This window comes from Brachycentrus maculatus, unplaced genomic scaffold (assembly GCF_059751285.1).
Source record: "Brachycentrus maculatus isolate JH-2025_06_01 unplaced genomic scaffold, ASM5975128v1 h1tg000534l, whole genome shotgun sequence".
NCBI lineage: Eukaryota > Metazoa > Arthropoda > Insecta > Trichoptera > Brachycentridae > Brachycentrus > Brachycentrus maculatus.
The window spans coordinates 416,472-435,055 of NW_028281280.1; the positions used below are offsets into that span (position 1 = coordinate 416,472).

An 18,584-nucleotide genomic window follows, 5' to 3' on the forward strand; every position below is an offset into this window, starting at 1 on the left:
TGTAAAGTGATCACTTGACCAAGCCTGTGACGGGTCGTACGCCCTGACTTTCATATTCTTCTTCATCTATGTTGAGTTGTCAAAAATGTAAAAATTATGAGAAAAAAGTGAACAAGGATTTGGACACACTCAAAATGTTGTGAATAAAATAAATGGTCAAATTACAAGGTGCATAAAAATTGGAGATCATGATCAAAGTGATCACTTAACTATGCCTAAGACAGGTCGTAAGCCCCGTAAATACCCAGACTTGCATGTTCTTCTTCGTCTATGCTGAGATATCAATAAAAAATCTTTCCGTATTTGCCTTTGATATACGATTCGGACGCACTAACAATATTGTGATATGTATTTTTTTTGCATTTTATTCCAGTGAGGTACTCACCCCGGAGCACTCCAGCCCCAAGAGGATCAAGATCCAATCTCCGGTGATCAATTTGACCAAAAACTCGGTTGACGAAGGGTATGATAATTTTTTTTTACATAACGATACCTTTTTCTGATAAAAAAATACAATAAAAATAAAAACAAAAGAGAAATACTTTTGTTTTTATTATTTACATAAATATTTCAATTTCATACTATTTCTGTGAGCCTGAGAGGCTCATTATTAGAAATAGGTACAAATTGTGGTAGAGTGGGTTCCAACCGAGAAACTCTGACTCAAGAGTCCGCGACACTAACCACGGGACCACATTTCATTCATTCATTCAAACCCTTATCCGCATCGCAATGATGCAAAGGTCACTATATCATATAAACGCAGTGTTATCTTGATCGTAAACACATGAAGGAAAGATGATCAGCCCTGCGCTTCAGGTACCAGTCCAGGGTAATATTGAATAAATATTACAGTGAAAAAATCACTTGTATTTATTTGATCCCCCCTGGGAATCGAACCCGGGACCTCCAGAACGGTAGCCGAGCTTGCTGATCATTACAATATGAAGGCGGACAACCATGACTTTTTATTACTACTTATTTTTGGAATCTTTCACATCTCAATAGATCATGTAGTGCAGTGGTCAGTGCATTTGGCTACCGTGCTGTAGGTCCCGGGTTCGATCCCCAGGCGGGTCAAAAAGAATATGAGTGATTTTTCACTCTGGTTTTCAATATCACCCTGGACTGGTACCTGAAGCGCAGGGCTGATCACCTTGCCCTTCATATGTTAACGATCAAGATAATGCTGCGTTTATATGATGCAATGACTCTCCAGTTATCCCTTGACTGCGCTGCAGGTAGCGCTCCAACCACCTTAACTCCATCGGTCCATCATGAGGGGACCTTCCTCTCCCCCTCTTCCCCTCCAGGCTGCCCATCACAAGCAGTCGTTCCCGGCTATCCTCGTTGCCACGCGCAAAGAACTGGAGAATCCGTCGTGTACAGACACCGCTCAGATTCAAGCCATCCAAGTATAGTTCGTGGCGAATGGAGTCGTTGATAATAAATATATAAATATATATATATATATATATATATATATATATATATATATATATATTATATATATATATATATATATATATATATATATATATATATATATATATATATTATATATATATATATATATACTACTACTACTACTACTACCATCACGCCGTTTCTCCGCAGGGGTAGGCAGAGAGGATGGAACGCCACACTCTTCTGTCCTGACATACACTCCTCGCCTCCTTCACATCCATACATCTAGTCATACATGCCCTCCGATTACGCAGACTTTTGACACCGCCAGATTTTAGGTTCTGATTGATCTGATCGTGCCAAGTCTTTTTCAATTGTCCTCGTTCTGTTTTCCCTCTCACATTCACCACATATATTTTCTTAGTCATTCTCTCGCTATCCATTCGCTCCACATGTCCATACCACCGCAAAGAGCTCTTCCTAATCTTTTCAATTATTCCTCGTACAGCCTTACATTCCTTTCTTATATCGTCGTTTTTAATTCTGTCATACAATGATTTTCCACATATATATATATATATATTTTTTTTTTCTTTCCAGCATCAACATAGTTAAAGAACTACCAATAGAATGGGCTCCCAGCGCTCCGCCGCATGGGATTGAGGTAATATATTTAAAGTTTAAATTATTTACAATAGATATCGCTCACTCCTTCCAACGTCATATATCAAAAAACTTTCATATATAAAAAATCGTCAATTTTCAGTTGCGCATGTTTTCGGAATGCCCAGAAAATGTACTATATCCCAGCAAAGGCGGCATATTTTCAACTTAATATTTACCCGCTGGTTTCGCCACAGTGCGAAATGAAACTCAAAAAAAATAATTATTCGAAGGACCAGTCTTATGGTATTAACAATAAGACGACGATTCTACAAGGTAGAAATATTTAGATCGATTTGGAGTCGTGTTACTCTCCCGAGTTAGTTCGATGATTTATGCTCGAACTTTCAAGTACTAAGGGACGGCGAGTTCGATAAATATCTAATAGCACATATGAATAAAGAACTAACCTTTTATTCTTATAGTTGGTCTTGATCCAGCGCTGGGATCAGGGCGATTCTCTCTTGATGGTGGTGATGGGGTCACAAAATACAGCGAGGTATTCACAACAATTCAATATATAGAGCGCCCGCGTGAAGAGTCAAATTGCAACTGTTTTTTACTTTTGTTTTCTTTTGTCTTTTTGGCAGTCGGGCGTCGTTCGAAATTCAAAACGTACTACCGACAAGTACCGGCCAAACCATGCCCCCCGCCTTGGAAGTTCCTAGAGCTTCCGAAACCGTCGACGCAAACCGAAAGAACCACGAACTCCAAAACGATCAAACACGAATGTTGAAGAGAGAGAAATAATATGGAAAAATACTTAAATAAAGGGATAATTAAATAATTCATTTCAATTTGAACCATAAGAGGTTTGAGGTAATTCTCTCAACACTTTCACTTGTTTGGAAACGTCCAATTCAATACAATAGGAAACTTAATGCAAAAAAGAAACAAACAAAAAAAAAAAACTGAGATAAAAAAATGCAAAAACAATAGATAAACAAACTACTATTGATTTGGAATTGGACACAGTTTAACATCTGGCCTTTTGAAGCTGGTGGTTTGGGTTCTGACCAAAGCCACTCTGGCAATACCATCGGTGCCAGGGTATAATTCTTCTATTCTTCCTAGAGGCCAACGTAAAGGAGGGATGTCGTCTTGTATAATTAGAACTAAAGTACCCACAGTTACCGGGTGATCGGGTGTACACCACTTTTGGCGCACTTGCAATGTATGCAAGTATTCCAACATCCACTTTTTCCAATATTCTTGGACTAAACTGTCTAATAACCGTTTACGAAAACCTAGACTATAACTGTTTGTTTCCAAGGCCGGAAGAGATTGCAAAGGTGTAGACATGAGAAAGTGGGCGGGAGTAAGGACTTCCGGATGAGGTTCGCCCGATAACACACAAAGGGGTCTCGAATTAAGGAGAGCCTCTATCTGTACTAATACCGTAAGGAGTTCTTCATAAGTCAGTAATTGACTTCCTATTACTCTATATAAGTGTGATTTGAAACTCTTAATATTTGACTCCCAGATTCCACCAAAATGTGGACTATGAGGTGGAATTAATTTCCATTCTATACGACGCTTAAGCATTTCTTTGCTTATAATATTGTGGTATTCCTGCGATACGGTTAACTTATAAATATCTTCTAACTGTGCCTTAGCTCCAATAAAATTTGTACCATTATCTGAGTACAAACATGATACAGGTCCTCTTCGCGACAAAAAACGTTTGAACGCGGCTAAGAAAGTATCGGAGGATAAGTCCGAAGCAAGTTCAATATGTACAGCCTTAGTTGTTAAGCAAATAAAAAGACACAGATAAGCCTTTTGAGAACGTTGTCCGCGCTTTCTAGTGAGAGTAATGTTTAGAGGACCCGCGTAATCAACACCTGTGTGGACAAAAGCTTTTGCCTCCTGTATCCGATATGATGGAAGATCAGCCATTTTCGGAGTTGGATGTGACGGAGACATGCGGAAGCAGGCATTGCATTTATTTACTCGCCCTCTAATGACGCTTCTGGCAGAAAGAATCCAAAATCTTTGGCGCAGGATAGACATAAGGAGTCCCGATCCCGTATGTAAGTGAAATTTGTGGTACCGATCTATTATTAAATCGACCACATGGTCTCGTTTTGGAAGAAGCGCTGGGTGTTTGGTTTCAAAAGGAAGATCTGCTTTGGATAATCTTCCTTCAATGCGTAAAATACCTTCTTCGTCTATAAAGGGACTCAGACGTTTCAACTGTTTTGATATGACCTGAGACCCCTTTAATTGGCTTATTTCGTCTGAAAAATGCATGCTTTGGACCGCTCTAATAACCACCTTCTCAGCTTCTATCAAATCTGAGACTGTAACTGTCACCGAACGAGGTAACCGTTTTAAAAAACGTAAACAATATACAATTATACGAAGAAGCCTGTCCCAACACGAGACTCTTTTAGACAATTCGTAAAACTCCAAACAATTATTAACGAATGTATTCGTTGTTAGAAAAACTTTAGAACGTTTGTATTCCAATTTTTTATCTTCGGATTCTTCAAAGGAAAATTTATTTATAGGCCACGTAGAGCAATCTTCCCTAGCCCACGGTGGACCGTTTAACCACAGAGGGTGGTCAATTAATTGCGCGGGTGTCAACCCGCGAGATATACAGTCGCTTGGATTTTGCTTACCATTGATATGGTAAAAATATTTGGGATCAAGAAGTTCTTGAATCTTGGTGATCCTATTTGCGACGAATGTGTCAAAACGATGTGGTGATGAGTGAGTCCAGTGTAGAGCGACTGTCGAGTCACTAAAGGCATATATATTTTTTACTGTACACCTTGAGGAAATTGTATCGATGACGAATTTAATAAGCTTTGCTAATAATAAGACTGCGCAAAGTTCTAATCGAGCTAAAGACACAATTTTGAGTGGAGCTACACGACTCTTGGCTAGAATAAGACTTATTTTATTGGGATTATTTGGAACTTCTATGCACGTATAAACACAGGCGCCGTACGCGCGTTCGCTGGCGTCTGCAAACCCTAATATGTTTAAAGTACATAATTCCGATTCAAAGCCTAAAAATCGAGGTAATTTAAATCCTTTTAGCAGAGGCAATTCTTTTAAGAACTTTTGCCAGGTAGTTTTTATTTCCTCAGGTGGCAATTCATCCCACCCTAACTTACGAATCCATAAAGCTTTGATTAATAATTTCGCATATAAGATTACTGGAGAACAATAGCCATTGATGTCCCACAACTTTGCCACCGTTGACAACATTGTGCGTTTGGTACATTTAGGTATTGGGCTACATTTTACAGAAACTGTTAAAACATCTTCCTTAGGACACCAATCTAATCCGAGAATCTTAAGGTTATCCTCTTCATTGTCAAATTTAACTTTACTAGTTAAACGATTACTTTCCGGAATAGCATTCATTACTTCCGCCGAGTTGCTTACAAATTTAACTAATTCAAAACCTCCTAATTTGAAAAGTTCAATTAGACTTAGCGCCAACTTAACACCTTCTTCCGTTGTGCGAGTGGACGTGCCTAAATCGTCCATATAAAAATCTTCGGACGCGATTTTGGCAGCGTATGGATATTTATCATGTTCATCTTTAGCTAGCTGCTTTACGGTACGCATAGCTAAGTAAGGACTACATCTCAAACCGAAGCACACGCGATTAAACTGGTACATCTTTATTACGTCATCAGTTTTAAATTTATACAGGATATTGAGAAAACGACGATCTTCAGGACGTACAATTAAATTTAGAAACATTTGCTTGATATCCGCGCTGAGTGCAATTGGAAATAATCTGAATTTTAGAATAACGGCGGGTAATTCTGCTTGTAAATTAGGACCTGGATGTAAACAATCATTCAGAGAAAGACCCGACGTAGTCACCTGACTGGCATTTAGGACAACTCTAAGTTTTGTAGTGAGTTTGTCCGCTCGTTGAACTCCGTGATGAGGTATGACATAAAATGGCTCGTTAGAATTACTAAGTGGTATGGGAGAAATAAATTTATTTTCGAGATATTCTTCCATGACCTTATCATAGTCACGACGCAGAGTGTCATTTTGATTAATTTTGCGTTCTAACTTCTGATAGCGAAGTGTCGCAGTTGTAAGTGAATCTCCTAAACAAGATGGATCTCTATTAAAGGGTAGTGCTGTGACGTAGCGCCCAGTGCTATCCCGATGTATGTTTGATTTATAAAGTTCTTCACACTGTTTTTCCTCAGATGAAAAACTTGGTTTTTCACTCGAAGGTGCTTCTTCTAATGTCCAAAATCTGGATACTAGTGTCTCAATTGATTCCTTAGAAGTAGTCAAAAAATTATGAATAGGAGGACGAGTATCGTCCTTATCGTAACTTATCAAAGAATTGGCCGAACCTACAATTTTAAACCCAAATGCGGTCTCCATAGCGTCTGAGTTTCCTGGCGGTCCACGTATTCTTTTATCTCGCAGATTTTCAGTAAAGACTTCAGCACCCAGTAATATGTCTACTGGTCTTGAAATGTGGAAGTCTCTGTCAGCTAAGGACAAGTCATTTAAATAGTTGAGAGATGAGGTATTAATCTCGGAAACTGGAAGGTTATCGGTTATCTTATTTAATACTAGTGGTTGAATACTTAAATTATAACTAGGATCATACCGCGATTTTAAAATTAAATTTGTTACACCGTGGATTGGTTGCGAAGTATTTCCTATTCCACTAACATTATAGTTAGTTTGATTGTTGTAGTAATGTAGCCCTAATTTTTTACAACTCTGTTTAGAGATAAAATGATTTTGAGAACCCATATCCACGAGAAGGCGGGCGGGTCTAGTGCTGCCATTTTTACAGATAATGTCTACAATAGCGGTACCTAATAAAACTGTGTGCGAGTTTTGCACATTCTTTATGTCCGTAGACATATTCATACTACAAAAGGTCTTTGTATTGTTAAGATTAGTACCCGAAGTCGAAGGTTGATTTGAAAGTATATTTGTAGGGTTTTCGTAAAAATGCAAAAGAGAGTGGTGTTTTAAATTACATTTTTTACACCTAAAAGAAGATTCACATTTGGATGAAATATGTTTAAAACTTAAACAATTGAAACAAGCGTTGTTCTCTTTAATGAAACCGTATCGTTCCCTAGAATCCAGTTTGATAAATTCTGGGCACCAGCTGATATGGTTGTGTTCTACAGACGAGCAAAATTGGCAAGAGGATTTTTGTTATTATTAACAACAAATGAGCGTGGAGTAGTGCCCTTTCTATTCTGAACCTTTTCGAAATGTACTCTTTTTTCGCTTGCGTTTAACGATGTATCGACTCTTTCGAGTACTTTAACATGATGACGTATGAATTCTACAAAATCTGAGCATAAAGGAATCTCCTTGTCTCTTACTGACATTTCGAAATTTTGAACTAATTGACAGTCTATCTTTTTAAGTCCCAGGTGCAAGAATATGAAATCAGCTAATTCTACGATATCTAACCCTTTTAACGCAACCATAGATGAATGAAATTGCTCCATGAAATCATTTAACTGACCCGGATGATTGGAAACTAATTTCATATTGATGATTTTATTTAAGTACATCGTCGCTAAAGCTCTTTTATCTTGATATTTTTTAATTAAAGATTGCCAAATTATTCTATAATTAGTTTCGTTTGGTATTATTCCCGCAAACACAGTTAAGGCTCTTCCTTCTAAATTTCCTACAAGATATTGAACTCTCTGGGAATCATGCAATTTGTTATTATTGTGGATATTCTGTTTAAATGATTCATAAAACCTCGACCAATTTTCTGGGTTACCGTCGAATGATGGTAATTGTATCGGTGGCAATTTACAAATATTAGGTTGCGGTGTTGTATTGGACGACTCGAGTTCAGAATTTTTTGTCATCCGTGTAAGTGTGTCTTTAACAAAATAAAACTTCCTTTTGAAAACTGTCAAGCTCTCAAAGTTCGGTTGAAAATCTGGATTTAACTTCATTTGCAACACGTTTTCATTATCACATAAGTTTTTAAATTCGGAAAAAAGATTGTCAATTTCCGATGCCTGTACTCTAAATTCTTGTGTAATTCGCGTTTCTTTTTGACTTTGATAAACATGTTGAGCTTGCTTATGCAGCTCTTCGATTTCCGCCAAAATATAATCTTTTTTTGCTATCGCCAATTTAAGTTGTATTTCATCATTCATGTTTACGTAATGCTTATTGCAGTAGCAATATTATCAAAGGGAAACAAATTCACAAGGAATTTAAATATCGAATTTAGTATTGACACCAAATCCGAAACGCTCGCAATCGTAAATAGGTACGCTAGTAATCGTAAATATGTAAATCCGGTTCGATAGGACCAAAAATGGTTTCGCCACAGTGCGAAATGAAACTCAAAAAAAATAATTATTCGAAGGACCAGTCTTATGGTATTAACAATAAGACGACGATTCTACAAGGTAGAAATATTTAGATCGATTTGGAGTCGTGTTACTCTCCCGAGTTAGTTCGATGATTTATGCTCGAACTTTCAAGTACTAAGGGACGGCGAGTTCGATAAATATCTAATAGCACATATGAATAAAGAACTAACCTTTTATTCTTATAGTTGGTCTTGATCCAGCGCTGGGATCAGGGCGATTCTCTCTTGATGGTGGTGATGGGGTCACAAAATACAGCGAGGTATTCACAACAATTCAATATATAGAGCGCCCGCGTGAAGAGTCAAATTGCAACTGTTTTTTACTTTTGTTTTCTTTTGTCTTTTTGGCAGTCGGGCGTCGTTCGAAATTCAAAACGTACTACCGACAAGTACCGGCCAAACCACCCGCTACAGGGCGGAAAGTGTCGTTTTTGCATTTTGAAGAAAAGGTATCGTTTGATTATTTTTTTAAATATAATAAAATAATAAAACCCTTATCAGCACGCCAATGGTGCATAGGGCACTGCGTCATATAACGCAGTGTTATCTCGATCGTTTTCACATGAAGGAAAGGTGATCAGCCCTAAGCTTCAGGAACCAGTCCAGGGTAATATCGAATATATATTACAGTGAAAAAATCACAAATATTTATTTGTACCTCGCTGGGAATCGAACCCGGGACCTCCAGAATGGTAGCCGAGCGTGCTGACCATTACACTACGGAGGCAGACATTTTTTAAATATACTAAATATTTTTCAAATGGAGAAAAAACCTTCAGGTTTTACATAAAAATATGTGTTGCACAGTAAAATGTTCAATAAGTGGCGTGATATTTATTTTTAATTTGTTATATTTTAAATTTTTAGAAACATTCTCCTGAAAAATCAAGTTTTTTGATTTATGACTTTCTTGAAAGGAGTGAGCGATATATATATATCAGGTTCCATACTGTCAATTTTTGTATTAGTCAGTAATTGGCTGCTATTCAAAGGCGTTGAAACAATAGTTTTCCAGCTGGAGTGTCCCTTGGAGACAGAATAAAGAGTTAACACGCATTAACCGGATCCACGCGGCTCGCATAACCGTATGTGTTTTCACAAAACATGCCCCATACGCGGCTGACATAAACGTGTGTGTTTTTACTTTGCTCCAAGTTTCCAACCTCAGTTCAACTTGGAGGGATTTTTTCATGGCGTGGAACTTTGGATAAAATAATACGTCAATCCTTGGCCTTATGACATCTGTTGAAATATCTGACTAATAATTTGTAACATCACAAGGATAAATAAATGAACAGATCCCTGATTTTTCTTGCAGTCGGTAATTAGTCCGCGCCATAATCATGCCCTATATCTGTCTCACTCTCGACGCGACGCATCGCCAGTGGGTAAGAGTGACACACGATGCGTGCTTTGATTTATTTATGTTACGATCTTATTTGTTTATATTACGATATATTTCAAGAATAATGTGACACAAGTGTATTATAGAGTACCAAAAAGGCACAATGAATCCCATTGAACGTTTTTGTTCAGGAAAATAAATCGTTTCTTAACTAAATACATGATAAAAGTAATCATTTGAAAATACGGCAAAATACCGCCGCGCACGGGCGTCTCTCAGGAACAAAGTTAACACGGTTAAAAGGTTAATGGAAGCCTGGCTGTAACAGGTGTCAATAGTAAGGTAGAGAAAAGGCAATTGGGATGGTTTTTTGATATATGACGTTGTTGAAAGGAGTGATCGATTAGTCAAGATATTAATTTTAATATGTTTTTAACAATAAAATACAACTTAGTAGACTCGAAAAATCTGTGTTTGACTAAACAATTAATACATAAATTAAAATGGAGTTCTACAAATTAAACGCCAGATCAATAAATATAATATATATATATATATGTTTTTTATATGTAGGATTCAGAAGAGCTGTCTTCGGAGTACTCGGAGGCGTCGCTGGAGGGCCGAGACATATCGCAGTTCCTCGACACGACCATGGAAGTAGAGGGAGTGGATAGAACGGACAACCCCGCCTCGCCGGGCCCGATGCCGGTCACTTCCACCCCTAAAGGTGCGTACGGCACTCCCACTTCAAACAACGGCTTCTTCATCTTCCCGGCTCCATCCCGACTGAGCGTCTTTGTAAAATGTTGCCTAAGTCTCGGCTTACAAGTTGATGTCGTGAAAAAAGGACTTGATCTTTCTCTGTAACTCGTAATACGAATTTTTGCTCTGTAAGGGAGCAATTATTTCACGTTTTTTAAAAAAATGCGAATTACTCGTTATACGAATTACTCGTTATATGAAGAACTCATTATACGAATTACTATTTATACGAATAACTCGTTTTATGAATTACTCGATATACGAATTAATCGTTATATGTATTACTCATTTTACGAATTTTTCGTTATACGAATTACTCTTAAAACAATTACTCGTTATATGAATTTTCATAACGTGAATTACTCGTTATACGCATTACTCGTTATGAATTACCCGTTATACTAATTCCTCGTTGTACGAATTATTCGTTATACGAATTACTCGTTATGAATTACTCGTTATACTAATTCCTCGTTGTACGAATTATTTGTTATACGAATTACTCGTTATACTTATTCTTCGTTATATGAATTATTCGTTATACGAATCACTTGTTATACTAATTCCTCGTTATACGAATTACTCGTCATACGAATTACTCGTTATATGAATTACTCGTTATAGAATTATTCGTTATACGAATACCTATTTATAAAAATTACTCGTTAAACGAATTACTCCATATGCGAATTAATCGTTATGTGAATTACTTGTTATATGAATTACTTGTTATAAATATTACCCTTTATTCGAAATACTCGTTATACGAATTATTTGTTGTACGAATTACTCGTTATGCGAATTACTTGTTATGCAAATAACTCATTATGAGAGATTTCGCTTCATGTCCGAAAAGGCCTATTTTTTCATATTCCGAAGAGCTCCGTCTCATTTTCGTTGCACTTCCCACTCCAGCGGACCCCCTGGCCAGCCTGCAGCCGGAGAAGCAGCCCCCGACGTCGCTGGAGCTGCCCGCGCCGGCGCCCCCCGCCGCCGGGGCCGTGCCCGCGCAGTTCTCCGACGTGGTGAAGCTCTCCGACTACCTCGTGCGCGGGCGGCGCCCCCAGTTCTGGGCCGAGGACTATGTTAAGAGGGTGAGCGTCGCTATGGTCTTTTTTCGGGCTATTTTACGTCTAACATTGAATTGCCTAGCGTGTTGAAACGCCACGTCGCTTTGGAGATTTTGATAAAGACAATATGTAGTACTATTCACCTCGTCAATAAAATCAACTGTTTTTTGACATCTCATCAAAGATGAGAAGATTTTTTAAAATTTAAAATTTATTTATTTCATAAATACATTACTATATGTATTACGGCTCTTTGGGCATGGCCTGTGTTGAGCCGAAATACTTACATCGCTCACTCCTTTCAACAACGTCATATATAAAAAAACTTGATCTTTCAGGAGATCGTTTTTAAAGTTTAAAAATATAATGAAACGTATTGAAAATAAATATCAAGCCACTTATTGAAACTTTTTACTGTGCAACAGATCTTTTTAGGTAAAACCTGAAAGTTATTTCTCCATTCAAAAAATATTTAGTATATTTTAAAATGTCCGCCTCCGTAGTGTAATGGTCAGCACGCTCAGCTACCGTTCTGGAGGTCCCGGGTTAGATTCCCAAGGGGGGTAAAATAAATATAAGTGATTTTTTTTCACTGTCATATTTATTCAATATTACCCTGGACTGGTACCTGAAGCGGAGGGCTGATCACCTTTCCTTCATGTGTAAAACGATCAAGATAACACTGCGTTTATATGACGCAGTGCCCTATGCACCATTGGGGTGCGGATAAGGGTTTTATTATTTTATTTTTATTATATTTAAAAAAATAATTAAACAATACCTTTTCTTCAAAATGCAAAAACAACACTTTCTGCCCTGTAGCGGGTATATATTAAATTTAAAAAATGCCGCTTTTGCTGGGATAAAACCACCGCTAAACCACGAGTGTACGTCCCTCTCCAAGCACAAGAGCACAGTCTCTTTTATGGAGAGGCACAGCGATTCGAAATATAAAAGTTCTCCATATGTATAAATGATTCAAATGTATTATGTTATAAATAAAAATGTAAATATATTAAATGAATAAAAAAAAAAAAAAATAAATATTAGTACATTTTCTGGGCATTCCGAAAACATGCACAACTGAAAATTGTCGATTTTTGATATGTGACGTTTGTTGAAAGGAGTGAGCGATATGTCGTTGGTTGTGAATACCCGGAAGAGGAGCGGGAGGGAGGAAATGGGGAAATGGTAACGATCAAAGCTCAGTCTCCAAGATAAATTTAGTTAAAATTGGGACACATCACGATATAAACTTTGATTATACCATGTACTATGTACACGATCGCAGTGCCGACAACGTCACGGGTCGGTTTGGGTGATCACAGCCTCTGTGTGGATGTAGCCATGTTCCGCTCGGTTCGCAGGTGATGGAGGCCGTGTTCTGCAAGGAGCTGGAGATGAAGCAGGCGGCGGAGATGCTAGGAGTGTCGTACGGGACCCTGTACGGCCGCTACCGGGACTGCTTTGGCTGCATCAACCGCCCGTACAGGTCAGTCCGTCACAGTCACACTTAGATTAGAGAAGTCGTGTGAATAATGAAGAATATGTTAAATTTATATATATTTATTTATTTATTGAACGGCTAAAACCTTTAACCTTTTAAACGCGTTAACTTTGTTCCTAAGAAACGCTCGTGCGCGGCTGTATTTCGCCGTTTTTTAAATTATTACTTTTATCATGTAATTTAGTTATGAAACGATTTATTTTCCTAAACAAAAGCGTTCAATGGGATTCATTGTGCCTTTTTGGTACTCTATAATACACGTGTGTCACATTATTCTTGAAATATATCGTAATATAAACAAATTAGATCGTAACATAAATAAATCAAAGCACGCATCGTGTGTCACTCTTACCCACTGGCGATGCGTAGCGTCGAGAGTGAGACAGATATAGGGCATGATTATGGCGCGGACTAATTACCGACCGCAAGAAAAATCAGGGATCTGTTGTTTTATTTATCCTTGTGATGTTACAAATTATTAGTCAGATATTTCAACAGATGTCATAAGGCCAAGGATTGACGTATTATTTTATCCAAAGTTCCACACCATGAAAAAATCCCTCCAAGTTGAACTGAGGTTGGAAACTTGGATCAAAGTGAAAACACAAACGCTTATGTCAGCCGCGTATGGGGCATGTCTTGTAAAAACGCATACGGTTATGCGAGCCGCGTGGATCCGGTTAACATAATACATATATACAGTATCTAATATAAAAATACACTAATGAATACACTAATAGAGTGTTGCCAAGCAAAAGTGACTTAAATGGCCCTCCTGAACATTTTACCTTTTAGTAGTTGGTCACTTTCTCCTGTACGACTATGATATTTGTGTTTTTATAATTCACACAAATATTTAAATTTCATACTATTTCTATGAGTCTAAGCGGCTCTTTATTAGAAGTATGTAGAATGAAAGATATATGAAGTAAATAGAATTTTCAATTCTGTATGTGTGAGCATACCAGCATACAGCTTAAACCAGCCTACGTCGGTCGTCAGCCCCGTAAATGCCCAGACTTCCATATTCTTCTCCATCTTTGATGAGATGTCAAAAAATAATATGAAAATAACTCCTGTAATCGGAGATAATCCAGATTTTGTGAACAAGTATTTGGACACACTCAAAATGTTGGAAATAAATTATCTAGTCAAATTATAAGCTAAATAATAAAAATGAAAATGATATTTTCTGGCGTTTTTCATGTGTGTGATTATAATCCAGGATTCGGACCTCACATACTAATATAAGAGTTTCTGCTTAGTAAAAAGCTTCTTTACATCTCACCAATAGATGTCTCTAGTGAAGTTCTAGTGATTCAAGAACAAGGCTTCTAAATTGGTTCATATATAGAACTTCCAAGAATTTGAGTAGTGTGGTTGTCAATAATGGGTAGAATTGGTGAATGTTACACGTGTGTAAAGTGATCACTTAAACCAGTCTGTATGTGTGGATGATGCATATATCGGATGTAAGATGGAGCTCCTTAACTGACGTGAGATTCGCTCTTCCAGAGTCCAGGACTTCTGGACGGAGCAGGGCCGCTCGGAGATCCTGGCCAAGCTGCAGCGCAAGGACATCTCCCTCTTCAAGGCGGCCGAGATGCTGAACGTGACTCCGCAGACGCTGTCCAGCTACCTCAACACCGTCGACCCGGCATCGGCCAAGGAGGAGGCTTCCCCGCCCGGCGAGAGCCCGGAAGACGAAGAAACGGACCCGGAGCCGGAAGAGTCGGAGGAAAAGGAGGAGAAGGAGAGCTCTACTGCGAAAAAATCCCCCGCCATTCGCGTGGTCAATCTGAAGTTCCTCAAGGGCGACGGGGCGGAGGCCGGCGACGCCGCGAGCGTGACGCAGCTGCTGAAGAGTCATCCGGACCTCACCATGACTGCAGCCCCGAAGAGGAAGGTCCACTTCCAAGAGGAGACTGATATCATCAACCCCAAGTCTTCGAACGGCGACAGCGAGAGCCTATCAGACTCGTGATATCCTCGGAGCAAAGCCGACGAAGACGTCAATCGATAGTCTATTTTTTCATCACAGACATCTTTGATTTTTTAGAAATATTTCATTAATTCATCTTCTCCGTCTTATTCCTCGTTACCGAGGGTTGTGACACTTCGCTCACTCCTTTCAAGAACATCATAAATCAAAAATCGTCAATTTTCAGTTGTGCATGTTTTCGGAATGCCCAGAAAACGTACTATATCCCACCAAAAGAGGCATGTTTTTTACTTAATATTTACCCGCTACAGGGCAGAAAATGTTGTTTGTGCATTTTGAATAAAAAGGTATCGTTTAATTATTTTTTGAAATGTACTAAATATTTTTCAAATGGAGAAAAAAACCTTCAGATTTTACCTAAAAAGATCTGTTGCACAGTAAAAAGTTCAATAAGTGGCTTGATATTTATTTTTAAAACATTGTGTTATATTTTAAATCGTTAAAAATGTTCTGAAAAATCAAGTTTTTTGATTTATGACGTTCTTGAAAGGAGTGAGCCACTTGTGGAAGCAATGACTCTTCTCCAGTTATTCCTTGACTGCGCTGCACGTAGCGCTCCAACCACCTTGACTCCATCGTGTGGGGATCTTCCTCTCCCTCTCTTCCCCTCCAGGCTGCCCATCACAGTCGTTCCGGGCTAGCCTCGTTGCCACGCGCAACGAACTGGAGAATCCGTCGGGTACAATGCTCCAACCCCCGAGGTGCCTGCTGCTTTAATTTATTCAAACACACATAATAAACAGTTCAGGCATTTGTGGAAGCCTGGCTGTAACAGACATCAATAGTAAGGTAGGGGAAAGGCAATTGGAGGTGGTATGGGCACATAGGGCGCAGAGAACGTGATCATATTGTGAACCAGGCAATCGCTGCAGAAAGGCATCTAGAGGAAGGCCAGAGAATTCATGGATGCTGCAGAGAGATAACATGATCCCAAGGCATGGCCTAGGCGACGCTGTATATGACAGAAGGACCTACAGCCTGAGGGTGAGGAGAGCTGACCCCAACAGTCTCCATGCATTCCCCACCATTTTCAAACACCGTATTGTCTCAGTAGATTTTAAGAAATAGTGATATTTACTAAGTAAAACTTAAATTAAAAATGGATAGATTTTACCACAATGTGACTGCCGAATCAATTAATGAAAAAAATTAAAATCACTAATATTTATTCCGAACCATTCACATACTGGGAAACGCCTGAAAACATGATTTTCAATATATTTTTTGTGATATCAGATTATCGTATCATCGGATCAAATATTATAGTAATTTTTTTTTTTTTTTTAAAACCTTATCCGCACCCCAATGGTGTATAGGGCACTGCGTCATATAAACGCAGTATTATCTTGATCGTTTACACATGGAAAGGTGGTCAGCCCTCCGCTTCAGGTACCAGTCCAGGGTAATATTGAATAAATATGACAGTGAAAAAATCACTTATATTTATTTTACCCCCTTTGGGAATCGAACCCGGGACCTCCAGAACGGCAGCCGAGCGTGCTGACCATTGCACTACGGAGGCGGACGAATGTGCGACTATTGCCGTGAATATATCGAGTTCCAGCACGCACATAAAGGTTCCAGCCAAAGTTTACAAACTTCGATCGCAGATGGCAGCGAAGAACGCCACTGCTAGGAGAGATTCTTATGAGGCCAAGGGGTCTTGCATCCTCAAGTCACTGCGACCATATTAGGTCTATTGCGACCTAGGAGAGATACCGTCGAATCAAAAGAAATAAAATTATTTAGCAATACCTATCATATCGTAGTGACTTTGTGTTTGTTTCAAGACGTGGACACGTCCGCTTTTGAGTTATACGCGGGTTGAAAGAATGATCGTTATCGACTTTTGAACCCAGTGTCTTATTTTTATTAATTTATATTTGAAATTAATTTTATGCGAATGTTTGAAGTGTAAAGTTACGAGCGTAAATATTTTTAAAAATATTTAAAGCAAAAAAATAAAAAAATAAAAAACTCTTAACCTTTTCAAAGTGTGAAGGAATCTCTTAGCGCTAAGAGAAAAATGTACGCGAGTGTCTTTTAGTATAATGATGATTTTTTGAGATATGATGTATCGTTTAAAGCATTGTTATATACGCTTTCTTAGCACTAAGGAAACACTCCTTTAGCGTTAAAAACTATAAATTTAAGGTATTTTATTTAATTCAAACTGTATAATTAAATTGTAACTTTGTTTTAAAATCACTATAAATATTTTACTATAACTTAACCGGATCCACGCGGCTCGCATAACCGTATGTGTTTTCACAAAACATTCCCCGTACGCGGCTGACATAACCGTATGTGTTTTTACATTGCTCCATGTTTCGAACCTCAGTTCAACTTGGAGGGATATTTTCATGGTGTGGAACTTTGGATAAAATAATACGTCAATCCTTGGCCTTATGACATCTGTTGAAATATCTGACTAATAATTTGTAACATCGCAAGGATCAACAAAAGAACAGATCCCTCCACACCACAAAGTTCCACACCATGAAAAAATCCCTCTAAGTTGAACTGAGGTTGGAAACTTGGAGCAAAGTAAAAACACATACGGTTATGTCAGCCGCGTACGGGGAATGTTTTGTGAAAACACATACGGTTATGCGAGCCGCGTGGATCCGGTTAAGTAGATAGTGTTTTAGTATTAATCAGTCTCGATAAAGAAGGGGTTAGCTCGGAAACCGGTAGACATTATGATTAAGTTATTTTATAACATATATATTAGTTATTTTAAAACAAAGTTACATTTTAATTATAAAATGGAAAATCACAAAGTTAGTGCTTCAGATATAAATTATAATTTGAACTGGTTTGTTTGAAGCCGGAAAAGGTTACGTTGATGTTAATAATTTAAAAATATAGTTTAAAAATTCGTCTATAGCAAGAAATCTCTTAGTTTATTCGTTCAAAATCTTATAGTTTGTAAAAACTCATAGCCTTTTGATAAGGAATTTGAATCGTTTGCTGATGAGTCTTAGCTGTATGACTTTATACGTTTATCGTATGATTATGACTCCTCACTGTATAATTTTATACGTTTATTGTTTGATTATGACTCCTCACTGTATGATTTTATACGTTTATTGTTTGATTATGACTCCTCACTGTATGATTTTATACGTTTATTGTTTGATTATGACTCCTCACTGTATGATTTTATACGTTTATTGTTTGATTATGACTCCTCACTGTATAATTTTATACGTTAATTTTTTGATTATGACTCCTCACTGTATGATTTTATACGTTTATTATATGATTATGACTCATTACTATATGATTTTATACGTTTATCGTATGATTATGACTCCTCACTGTATAATTTTATAAGTTTATTGTTTGATTATGACTCCTCACTGTATGATTTTATACGTTTATTGTTTGATTATGACTCCTCACTGTATAATTTTATACGTTAATTTTTTGATTATGACTCCTCACTGTATGAT

At 37.9% G+C, this 18,584-nt stretch overlaps 2 protein-coding genes across 2 annotated transcripts in view; both read left to right on the forward strand.

Moving 5' to 3' along the window:
* Window positions 1-16,867, forward strand: part of LOC148301630 (uncharacterized) — a 30,336-nt gene extending 13,469 nt beyond the window's left edge. Inside the window, exons 6-11 of the mRNA XM_088272942.1 lie at window positions 374-463; window positions 2,008-2,071; window positions 10,359-10,512; window positions 11,463-11,641; window positions 12,985-13,109; window positions 14,640-16,867. Of these exons, the coding sequence (XP_088129068.1) occupies window positions 374-463; window positions 2,008-2,071; window positions 10,359-10,512; window positions 11,463-11,641; window positions 12,985-13,109; window positions 14,640-15,108 (1,081 nt within the window). The 3' untranslated portion in view covers window positions 15,109-16,867. The remainder of the gene's footprint in view (window positions 1-373; window positions 464-2,007; window positions 2,072-10,358; window positions 10,513-11,462; window positions 11,642-12,984; window positions 13,110-14,639) is intronic.
* LOC148301628 (phenoloxidase-activating factor 2-like) overlaps window positions 1-18,584 on the forward strand; it is a 222,954-nt gene that overhangs the window by 79,712 nt on the left and 124,658 nt on the right. The window lies entirely within an intron of this gene.